The sequence below is a fragment of the Vombatus ursinus genome, unplaced genomic scaffold (genome assembly GCF_900497805.2).
Source record: "Vombatus ursinus unplaced genomic scaffold, bare-nosed wombat genome assembly UNPS02014802.1, whole genome shotgun sequence".
Taxonomy (NCBI): Eukaryota; Metazoa; Chordata; class Mammalia; order Diprotodontia; family Vombatidae; genus Vombatus; species Vombatus ursinus.
The window spans coordinates 31124346-31137036 of record NW_020954580.1 but is presented as its reverse complement, the minus strand read 5'-3'; the positions used below and the strand labels follow the sequence as shown (position 1 = coordinate 31137036).

General features: G+C 34.5%; 1 protein-coding gene across 2 annotated transcripts in view; it reads right to left on the bottom strand.

The window, feature by feature from the left end:
* Window positions 1-2561: 2561 nt before the first annotated feature.
* Window positions 2562-12691, bottom strand: part of SUGT1 (SGT1 homolog, MIS12 kinetochore complex assembly cochaperone) — a 58900-nt gene continuing 48770 nt past the window's right edge. For both annotated transcript variants that reach the window (XM_027873666.1, XM_027873667.1), the window contains exons 11-13: window positions 6611-6701; window positions 3393-3574; window positions 2562-2700 (exon numbers count right to left, since the gene is read on the bottom strand). In XM_027873666.1, the coding sequence (XP_027729467.1) occupies window positions 2599-2700; window positions 3393-3574; window positions 6611-6701 (375 nt within the window). In that variant the 3' untranslated portion in view covers window positions 2562-2598. The remainder of the gene's footprint in view (window positions 2701-3392; window positions 3575-6610; window positions 6702-12691) is intronic.

Sequence of the window (12691 nt, the reverse complement as noted above, 5' to 3'; positions counted from 1 at the left end):
AATTGCTATTTTTTTTCTCTTCTGTTGAGTTTTGTTTCCTCTTTCTGATGGTTCCTCCTATTGGTTTTAATTTTTACTTACAACATCACTAATGTGAAAATGTTTAATAGGAATGTAAATGTATAGCCCATATCAGATTGTGCACCATGTTGGGGAGGATGGTGGGGAGGAAGGGGAGAAAAATTTTAAACTCAAAAGCATATGGAAGTGATTATTGATAAATCAAAATAAATTAATAAACAAATTTAAAAAAAAAAAAAGAACAAAGAGTCTATGCTAAAGATAACCAGAATCCATACCTGACAGTGGGAACAGAGAAGTGTGGTCAATTCTGTGAAAAAGGAATCAGATAATTTCACAAGGACAGCTTTTTGGACAATAAGTATGACAGCACTACCAGGTCCCAATGTTGTATAACTGAGTTCAAGAAACAAGATAGGCCATTAAAGATAACATGAAGATAGTGACAGTCTCAGAACTAAAAGAAAATAGGTAAGGGGTGTACTGAAAAAGAAAAAGCTGATTCATGTTCATGTAATGGAAACCATGACATTATATGACATGAATTCTACAAGATAAAGAAAAAATAATAGAGCTATGCCTGGAGGAAAGGTTCATTTTCAAAGGGCAAAGAGTCATCAAAGGAAGTCATAAGAGAACCAAAATTGTACAGTACCACAAGAAATAAGGTACCAAAAGGTGTCGCAGAAAGTGATTATCAACTCAATGCCTAGTACAAACAGAGGAGAAGGATAGGGAAGAAATAAGTGATCTTTGACTAAAATAAAACTGTTGATCCTTTAAAGCAAATAAACTTTCATTATGTAGAATGGCGGTGGAAAGTAGTCCTAATCACTTATTATCTCTTCTAGTTTAGAATCTAAAATCCTTGCAAGTAAGAACTACTTCATTTGTTGCCTTTGCATCTCCCATTGTTACCACTAGGCCTGGTTTAGAGCAGGAACTAAATAAACACTGGTGGATTAATTGATAAGCAAACGCCTTTTATATTGCTTTTGTTCACATAAAAAAATTCATTTTTTACCAGTTATCCAACAGAAGCTTTCTAAAAGCAGATATTAGATTTAAGAAGTAATATCTAATATTAGATATTAAACACTCCTTTTTAAATAGCCAACTGATTTTTTAAAAAAGATTAGAAATTGAAAAAAAAAAGTTCTATATGAAAAAATGGGATGATGACCTACAAGTCAGAAAGAAAAACCTAGATAGCATATATTTTGAGATTATGTTAAATGGTTAAAATCTGTTAAGATGTAGCTCAACTGTCATTTTGCAGACAAGGAAATCAAGGCACAGAGAATCACATGACTTGCCCCAGGTTATAGAGCAATTAAGTGCAAGAAAATACCTGGAACCTAGATCTTGAGGCTAGTGTTCTTTCCACCCCAAGAGAGCCTTGTTAGAGCTAATACTTAGGTTTTGGGTGAGAAACTAAGTGGCTTCTCACAGTACCCAGAGATTTCCAATGATCTTGTGTAGTCGAGGAATCCCCATTATCTCAGACTTCAAAGACTGGAACAAAGTTCCGGAAAGCTTGCTGAGGCTTACAATTTTCATTTAGGCAGCAATTTTCCCTCCTCTGAACTTCAATCATATGAATACCACAATTTCAGCATTCATTTGTTTTCTATCCCATGTATAAATTATATCTCCTTTGACTAAGCTTATACTTCCTTTGCATGTTCATAGCACATAGCACAAGATTGGGCACACAGATGATGCTACACAAATACTTGTTAATTTAACTGAAAATGCAACCACCCCAATCTCTAGAGACTGGATGGGGCATACAGAAGCCACTGCTGCCATGTTCTCAGGAGTCATGATGTGTCAAAAGCAGCAAGAAGTGAAATTTAAGCTAACTTGAAGGTCCTTACCTCAGCTTTCAGTGAGGTACAAATAGCTTATCTTGCAGCTTGGTTAAATCAGCAATATGTTGAATCCTAATATCCCATCTTTTATACCATGTAGCATAATTTGGAAACCAAGAATCAAAATCCCAGCTCAACTATTCATATTATAAAGAAACCAAACAATAAATTCCTTTTTGATTTGTCTCTAATAAATAACAAGTTCTCATTAAAAACTCTTCAAAAATAAAATAGACCAAACTTCTTCATAGAAAAAGTATATTTACATCTTCATTCAGAAGCAGAGTTAAAAAGCAAACACAATGTAACATTTCAGTTGGGAAAAAAAAACAACCTATGTTGACCCAAGGTTGCCAAATCTAATAAATTAAGTAAGTACTGTGCATCAAAATAAGGCAAGAATCCTAGATATCCAATGAATGATTTCTCCTCCCTATAGAAGTACAGAACTAATCTAGCAGAAAATAAACAAATGAATTTCAGTACATTTAAACCCTTAATGACAGAAGTGATAAAATGTGAACTTTATACTTGATCAGACACCTAGAATAACTGCAGGAAAAGCATCTTCTAAAGTAGAGAAGAAGGAAGGAGGTATCATTTTTAAAGAAAATATTCTGTTCTCAAATTCAGAATGCAATGTATATAGACACAGTGGACATGACGTGAGTATACGCAATACGTTTATAGCAAACTGATTTATTTAGAACTTTTTCCATTCCATGTCATCAGGAGGATTAACATCAACTTTCCTTTTACCTACATCAGACCAGTTGGTACTCAGAACTGTGCCTCCAGACTCCATCTGCAATAAAGTATAAAGTTACACTGTGTTAGAGCCAAGGATCAAAATAATTATTTGTCTTTCTAAAAATATACCATTATTTAAAATCACTGAATATACACATTCCTGAACATGAGCAATAATAAAGTTCTAACTATATAAAGACAATATTCTATGTAACTTAACATGGCCTGAAAAAGTAATAGATTTTGGTAGACTTGAAAACTTGGAAGTAATGAGAGTGAGTTGAACTGTCATTTGACTATGCTCTCCAGGTAGGTAAAATAACTGGTTACGAGGAATAATAGAATTCAAATAGATTCCAATGCAAACTTTCATACAAAGGAAATGTTATCAGTTTAAATGATGAAACTGGCTCCCAAACAAGATTACTGAAGACACTAAAAACTAAGTAGACAACAATTTTCTACAATGCTTAAGCACAATTATTTCTTGAAGGCTTTTCCAAACCTAAATTAACTACATTTAAGGTATCTAATCAATTTTCTTATGTAACCCTTCACAGGGAAGCTGGTTTGTATCTGCATCCTCTTTAGAGGAATTGTTTCAGGCTTTGTAAGAAGAAAAGTCTATGCAAAAGGTCTCAGGTGACAGAACAGAAAAATCTAACCTTTAAAAAGGACATATTTAGTACTCTTTCAAAATTTTCTAGTTATTTGCTAAATTCTTTTAAAAAATGTATATGATCTTACAAATGACTTGTTCATGGCACGTTTCACTTCATCAGAACCATCTGAATAGATCTGTTGAAATAATTTGTTTAAAGCTGCATCTCCTTCTAACTTTTCATTCTTTTCTTCTTCCTTGATCTCACCAACTAATTTGTCCCAATTCCTTGTATAATGAGAGGATGATGGATAGATGTGCTTTGAATCTATGAAATTAATAAGAAGAGATTAACAACAGGTTTTGATTATATCAAGAATATTTAAATGATATAGAATAAAAATTTTAGCAAATCATCTAAGCAGGTGAATTTCACATTTTTAATAGTATTTTGTTTTTTCTCTGTCGCCTAAATAAGCAAATCTATCTGAATATCTAAAAATTCTCAACCAATTGACAAAATCAGAATCCTGGGAATTTTGTCCCACAGTAAATAGCACTTAATAATAGTAAACTTAAAGCATTTTATTTAAAAATCAATTTTAAATAGATTAAGGAATTTATCAGGAATTTTATGAACATTAAGTTTTAATGACTTTATCTGAGGTTCTCAAACAACTCTGAGGACCAAGAATAAATGAATCATAAATAATTATTCGTGCCATTTAGAAGCAGAAGTTAACGGTCCATCCTCTCCTCCACCCAACAACAAAGTCTGCTTTAAATGTGAGATATACATTTCTCATAAGTGCTAAAAATAGTAAATGTTGCCTCATGGGCTATGGTATTAAATGTTCATTGAAGCAGTTATTTGAGGTTTTAAGCCAATAAAAAATAAGTGATTTTGAATGTTCGAGTTATAGGTATAGTATCAATAATGCACAAACTTATCCTAACATGAACCCTTGTTTTCCCATTTCCTGCCCCCCACTTTAAATATGGGAACCACTGCCTGTTTCAGGATTCTTTGTGCCCTTCTTCTCACCCCCACACATACTTTTATTCACATTAGGTATATTCTCTTCAAACTTTTGCTCACTCCTTCACGAGCATCTAATCCCCAATCCTTGTCCAATTTTCATCAGTGGGCTTAGCAAATTACAAATATGATAGGAAAAAGACTAGGAAATGTTAACCTAATTAATACTAACATCAGTTCATGAGGCATCTGAGAGCAAGGGTTACAATCTCCATTTTGCTGATAAGGAAATTGGCCCAGCTGACTGAGACAAGTTAAGTGATTTGCACTTATCTATAGCTTCCAGCCTGCAGTACACAAGAATCTGACAAGCATACTAATTTAGAACAAAAGAAAACAAAGCGGGAGACAAAGTATCCTATATATGCATTATTCTGATTAGGTAATTTTAAAAAATAAATGTTAATATCATAATTATGTCTCTGAAAATATCTTATTTTTTTTTAAAGTGGCCTTAAACATCTATTACAACAGATGAATTAATAAAGCTTTATTTGCAGGACAAATGGTGAGTCTAACTTTACCTCCAATTTCATTCTTTGGAACGGGAACAGTAAAGATTATTTTAAAGTACTCATTTAAAATAATCTACTAGACTATGCACCATTGTGCAGAAACCATGACTGATCTTAATGCAACCAGCTAAAGAGATAAAAATTTGACCACAAGAAAATCTCTGGAAATCACCTAATTTCAGATTACATTTTATTTATATTGAAATAAAATCACTGAATTCCAGATTATATTTTATCTATATTAAAATAAAACACAATTTTATTTATATTAAAAATTTAAGAAAATCAACCTTACAAAAATTATATTACGGAAGGGGCAAAAACAAAAAAGTGAGCCCCAAGAGCAAGGAAGCAATACCAAGAGAAATTAGGTCATAGAGATGATTTTGGTGACTGGAATATGAAAAAGGAGATTGATAAGATTTACTTAATATTAAGAATTAACCATTTCACTAATAAATAACTAGTACTGGTTTACTGAAAAAGCTGATTATACTGGCTGTATAAGTCATTTTTCACTGTGAGAGTTTAGCAAAATACTTTCCAAAATAATTTCAAGCTGTACCTAGAAAATATGCTCCTTCTAATACTCATGAAAACTATCATACAATCTGCAAGTAAACAAGTCCAATATTCTTTTGTCTGGGTCATCCAAATTAACTGATAAAAGCACCTGTTCAAACTACTCTCATGCCACATGAAACCTTATTATTTTAATTACTAACTAGTTTGAGAATTCAAGGGTTGATGTTTACAAAATAACTTACAAATTACAAAATTTTATTTCCTCAAGTACAGAAATATAGGCTATTGCATGAGCTCTGATTTCACCATAATCACATAATAATCTCTCCCTTCTTTTGAAATGACAAAGCATTTCATACTTGTTATTATACCTGCATATTATACCTTAAAAAGCAGTTAGGTGGCACAGTGGATAGAGTGCCATGCCTGGAGTAAGGAAGACTCCTCTTCCTGAGTTCAAATCTGGCCTCAGTCACTTACTAGCTGTGTGACCCCTGAGCAAGTCACTTAGCCCTGTCTGCCTCAGTATCCTCACAAGTAAAATGGGCTGGAGGAAACAGCAAACTACTCCAGTATCTTTGCCCAAAAAAGCCCTAAATGGGGACACAAAGAGTCAGATACAACTGAAATTACTGAACATTATATATATTACATAGTTTCTATTTCCCTTACTAGAACTGTGCTCCACATTCTTTGCATCTCTTCATCCTCCTGACACTTAATACAGTATTCTGCAAAGCAGATAGTTTAAAATCTATTTGTTGAATTAAAAGCTCCTTAAAATACAACTGAGTTCCCTAAAACCAAACCCTTGGTATGTGGGAATTAGCACTGTAGTAAAATGTACTAAATATTCTGAAATTCCAGGAAATTTGGATTTGACCACCTCAATAAAGAGACAGGGATAAAGAAGAGAGGTGGGAAACAAACAAAAAAAGGTAAGGTGAGCAACTAATTCACACAAACAAGCCAAAGGGAAACATCTAACACCAAAAAAATTACCAAGGTGACAACTTAAGACAATACACAAACTTGAACTTTTCTCTGAAGATCTGCTGTCATTCACTCAGCATTCATTCTAAATTATTTCTGAATTTTTATAGCTTATAAAGTTAGGACCTTTACAAGAATTACAATTTTGTATTCATTTCCAGAACAACCTTATTATCCTCAAAGTATTTCATCTTGAGGATATAAATAATGAAAGGTGAAAGAATGCTCATTACTGTTTAATGTCAATGGTACAATGTTTGAATTTCAAGCTCATCAAGGTCAGAAAACAAACCTGGTGTGAATTGTTTCGGCTTGGATACATCTCTTTGTCCCTCCAGCTTCTCCCATCTTACAGCCTCTGACTTTTTCATTTTTATTTCAATCTAGAGAAAACACATACACAAAAAAAAATCCATGTACAAATCACAGACAGCAGTCCACAAAGACTTAAGAGTTTCCTTAGATGTCATCAAATTCTTATGAGATAAATTACATGGTTTTGGCAACTTTTCCTTAAATAAAATATTAAGAAATACAGATATCCTGTTCATCTTTTTGTTTCCAGACTCAAAATTCATCTTCCAAAAATGTAGAATTCAGAACAATGTATACCAGGTTACTAATAATTACCAATAAAATGGGTCTTGAAATCAATATTCATTTTTTTCACATGCATTTACTCTTATGCTTACTCCCTAATGATAACAGCAGTATTTCAAAATCTTTTTTTATTATATAAAAGTCACAATCACTTTTTGATGCCTATAATAAGAATTTTACTTGATCCATGCATGCATTCAGTAAGTATCTGTCAAATGCCTATCATGGGCAAGGCACTACGCTAAGAATTGCAAGGGATACAAAAAACATTTAAGACCTGATCCTTGCCCTCTGTAAGACATGATCCTTGCCCTCTATGAGCCTATAATCTAGTAGGGAAGACAGGACAGATACAGAAATAATTACAAACTAAGTATATGATAAATACTAAATGAGTGATACAGACTGTAAGAGTGATACAAACTACAGAGTAATACAATGGCTACCAGAAGAGAAATGGAGCTGGGTGGTTGGGGGTGATGCTGTTTCAATTAGGAGACAGTATTTCAACTGGGTCTTAAAGATGGCCAGGATTTTAATAGGCAAAGATGGAAAGAAAGGGCATTCCAAGAAGAGGGAATAACATAAATAAAAAAGGGCAAGATATATTTAAGGTAAAGCAGTTAGGCCAGTTTGAATGGCATGGAGTGAAGCAAAGTAAAAAAACTAAAACAGAAGAAATTTTTAGATCCTTCCCTTTGACCCTAAGTTACTTGATATTGACTTAGCTGTAAAAATATTTTCCTCCCAATTCTTTAAGGGTAGGAACTGTTTTATTTTTTGCCTTTGTATTCCTAACATAAAATACACAATAGGTGCTTAATTTTTAAAATTAATTGTTGAACTGAACTGAATACAGTTAAAACTTAGAAAGGATTATATAGGTCAGATGTAGAGCATCTTACATGCTAGAATAAGGAAATTTAGACTTCAGGTTGATCCTACAATAAGGCAGTTACAAATTGTTTCCTTTTGCTCTCCATCTGGGCTCTATCTAATCCTTCATTTTCTTCACTGTCTAACCCTGTATCTCTTATGTATCCCTACTGAACACTGTCAGTTCTTTAAATCATAAAGGCTATGTAAATTAGAATAGTAGTCAAAAGGAAACAAGCATTTACTATGTGCCAGGCACTGTGCTAAGTGCTGTTTAGTCTATAATAGTAAACTTAAACAATACAGTTGCACAATTTATTACAAAAGTAAAGGCAGCAATATATACTATCTATACATGAGGCTTAAGTGGAAACAGTTAACCAAATATAATACACAGTAGAGAAGAATTCAGTGGTTCATATTCTGCCTCCAAAGAATGCTCAATTATCTATGAATTTATGCTGAACGTATACTCACTGTTATGAAACTGAACTAAACAGTCTCCTTTAGAAAATAATTTTACTTCAGAACAAGTACTACTTGAACATAGTAACTGAAGCATCTAAACCAGGTGGGCACTTGAAGAGGAGGTGGGTCACCACAGGTGACCCTCAGGGTTTTGTTCTTCGCTTCTCTGTGCTATTTCATTTGGTGATCTTATCAGCTCCCGTGATTTAATTACCGGACATCTATGCTGATGATTCTCAAATCTACCTATCCTGCCCCAATCTCTCTGCTGACCTCCAATCTTGCATCTTCAACTGCCTATACCTCATCAAAGAAAATCAGTTAAGTGAAAACAGCAAGAAGTGAGCGACATGCAACATTCTTCCTTCATAGTCAGTTCCACCTCTCTGGGATCATTTGTCATTTTTCAGTTATTCAGTTCAACTTCCTCTTAGTGATTTTCCCTCTTTACACTGTCACAGTTACTGTGTATATTGTTGTGGTTCTGCTTATCTCAATGTATCAATTAATACAAATCTTCCTATTTCTCTGAATTCCTTATATCTGACATTCTAATATTCCAACACATTGATATGTTTGTTGAGTTATTTCTTATCAATGAGTGCTAATTTTGTTTCCACTACTTTGCTACCACAAAGAGCACAGCTATGTATATTTTTCTACTTATTTGTTCCTTTCTTTCCATTTTTTTATACCTTTGGTTTGTATGCATATCCAGGAGTGGGTTCACCAAAGAGTATGTACAGTCACTTATTCTTTCATATTTCTGAATTGTTTTCCAAAAACAGTTCGAACAATTCATAGCTCTATCAACAATGTATTAGTGTAAATGTATTTTCATAGCCACTCCAACATTGTTTCCATTTTTTCATTTTCCCTTTTTCCTCCCTTTCCTAACCCTAGGTCTTTAAAGGCATGTTAACAGAGTATATGCTCTGGCAGATCCTATAAAACTTGAAAAGCTCCCAGTATGAGTCAGGCAACTTACTATGTTACCTGAGGACAAGTCTAAGCTTGGAAAAATTTATAATCAAAATAGTGGCCACCAAATGATGAGTTTGTTTTTTACCATAGCAAGTCATAAGTCTATCTATTAAGAAGTCAGGAGGGGGAGGGGAGCCCTACAAGATAACACCTATATACTTGAAATAAGGGATCTCTGAATATTACTTAAGTAATTGGATAGACAATGCTGATAAGACATAATGAATGAATAAATACTTTTAATTTTAAAGGTAACCTACAGAAGAAACAAGTTCTAGTTATTCGATAGCCTTCCATTTTAAAAACTGAACAAACACATTTAGAGTGATTAATACTGAGGTAATTCCTTTCGACATTTTAAAACAAAATCTAAGAATAAGATTATGATGCTATGAAGGAAGTAACATCTGTTCAATCATTGGTTTTATGTTAATTAGAATAGTAAACTCCCTCTATAATGCAGTTCCACTTTAAAAACACTAAGCAACATTTTATTGCAGAATATTACAGAAAAAAATATCCCTATGATGTTGGTGAAAATGGCCAGTATCCAGTAATGGATTTCAGTTTCAAATAAAGAAAAAATGTTTTCAACACCTTTTTTATGCCAACTCCATGGAAGATTTTAAAATACTATCTAAATGAAGGCTAGTATGCAAAATATACACACAACTTAGATATTAAAAAAAGATATATAAAAATAAAATATATCAATTAAATTTTTAAAGCAGTTGCCTATTCTTCAATGACAGATGGTCTTATCTGATGTAACATCTTTAGAGAAACACACAACACCATATTTTGGAAAAGGAGAGCCAGAACTCACATATTTTAGCAAAATTAAAGCAAATTTATTTGCTTCTCAGAGTATACTGTAAAAATCACAAATTACTGTGAAACTATATTACAGAGACATCAGATAGATGCTAATGAAATACTAACAAAAAAGCTCACTTAAATCTACATCGTTATAACTGACGGATCACATAAAATTCACAAAAGCACAAAGCTGTAATCCAACAAACAAAAATTCCTGATTCTTCTTTAATGGACACATATCAAATATAAGAAGATGTCAGTCAAAATTCTTAAGAGTATCTACCTTGCTAAATTAGATTTCCAGACAGAAGCATGGCTAGAGCTAAAAAGAATTTAGATGTCATCTAGTCCAACCTCTACATTTTGCAAATATAAACCCAGAGATGCGGATGGTGTGCAACAGTCTCTTAGTTAATCAGCAACAAAACCCACTACGCTAAAAATCAATCTATAAATCAACAAGACTTTATTAAACAAGTGCCATGTGCCAGGCACTGTACTAGGCACTGGGATACAAATCCCTGATCTCAAGGAGTTTACATTCTATGGTAGTAAACAACATATACTAAAATATGTAAATATAAAGAAGTTTGGGGTAGGGTACTCATAGCTGGAGAGTGAGGGGTCAGGAGAGGCACCATGTAGGAAGAGATGGTACCTGAGCTGAGTTCTGAAGGGAGCTAGGGATTTTATGAAGAAAGAGTACATTCCATGTATTCCATGACCAACTTGTATAACAGCACAGAAATGGAAGATAGAGTGCCGTGAGGAACAAGGAGCTCAATTTGGCTGGAGTGCAACATGTTTGAAGGAGAATAAGGTATAATAAACCTGGAATGTTAACTTGAAGCTAGACTACGAATGGCTTAAAATGCCAAGCAGAAGAGTTTGTATTTAATCCCAGGTCCTTAGATTCCAATTTCAAATTCCAAATCTCCTTCATTGTACAATGCTATTATCCCCCACCATTTTAGAAAACTAAGGCTTTAAAAGGCTTGACCAAGGCTATATTACATAATATGGTATGCTTTTCTATGCCATCAATATGCCATTTGACTTGGTGATCTCATCAGTCTCTTGGGTTCAATTATCATCACCAAGCAGATGACTCCCAGATCAATACACCTATCTAATAGTCCTTGTCTCTTTCCTGAGCCAGTTGCACATCTCCATCAGCTCTTCAGCATCTCAAGCTAAATGCCCTGTAGGCATCTTAAATGAAACATGTCCAGAACTCTACCTCTTCCCAGACTTCTCTATTCCTGCTGTGGGGACTACCATCCTCTCAGGAATCCAGGCCCCAGCCTTGGCATCATCCTCAACGGCTCACTCACATGCATTCCGCATATCCGATGTTATCATCAAACCGGGCCATTTCTCCCTTTGCGACATCTCTCGTACACAACCTTTCTCTCCGCTCCCACAGCCACAGTCATAGCCGCGGCTACAGCCACAGCCTTCATCATCTTCCATGCAGGATACGTGAAGGGTCTCTCAACTCCGCACATTTTCACTGACTGTATCCCACTCCAAGGAACGCTCTCCCCCCTTCCCTCTACCTCTTAATCTCCCTGACTTCTTCCAAGAACCAATTCAAAATCCATCCTCTACAGAAGGCTTCTCCTGGGACCTCCAGCTACTTATAAGTCCCCCTTTCAGATTACCTTCCACTTATCAGTTTTGTATATAATTTGTTTGTAACCAGTTATTTACAGTGTCTCTTCCAATAGAATACATACTCCTTGAGGGCAAGAACTGGGTTTTTTGCCTTTGTTTGGATCGCTAGCACTTAACCCAACACCCAGCACATAGAAAGCACAGACAGAGAATACAGAGGGACTGACACTAGTCAGTGTGCTCTCTGACATATTCTGCATAAGCTTGTCTCCAGCTCCCAGCTGCAATGTAGGCCTGCCCTCTGGCCTAAAATAGCCCCATATCCCCAGGGTCTATAAAGTGTTAAAAGAAAAGGAGGGGAAAAAAGGTAGTGGACCAAGGAGAATGTCCTATAAAGTAATGAACTTTATGATATAACTAATAACCTATCTCTGAAGGCAATTTCAAAAGGCTTTCACCCATATTCATATATCAAAAACCTAAGAGAGAGAAAGGACCTCAGAAGTCATCTAGTTCAATTCCCTCATTCTGTCGATGAGGAAACTTGAAGCCCACCAAGGTTAAGTCATTTGACCAACATCAAATATAGGAAGTAAGCCAAAAAGCCAGATGTGAACCCCAGGTCCTTCAGATCCAGGGCTCTTTCCATGTCATTTGAATAAATGTTAATCTCTAAAGATTATTCTAGGAATTATGCTCACTTTGATGTATAAGTGCAGCCTAAAAAAGTTAAATACATCACTTTATAGTAATACATTGTATTCAAATCTTTAAAATGGCTGATAAAATTTAGCACTGTGTGCCTTTGAGCTCAACCACAATTCAAGCCAAATTTTGAAGCTTTTTAACACTAAGCAAAAACATGAGGACAGCTAGACGGCGCAGTGGAGGCTATATTACATAATATGGTATGCTTTTCTATGCCATCAATATGCCATTTGACTTGGTGATCTCATCAGTCCCTTGGGTTCAATTATCATCACCAAGCAGATGACTCCCAGATCAATAC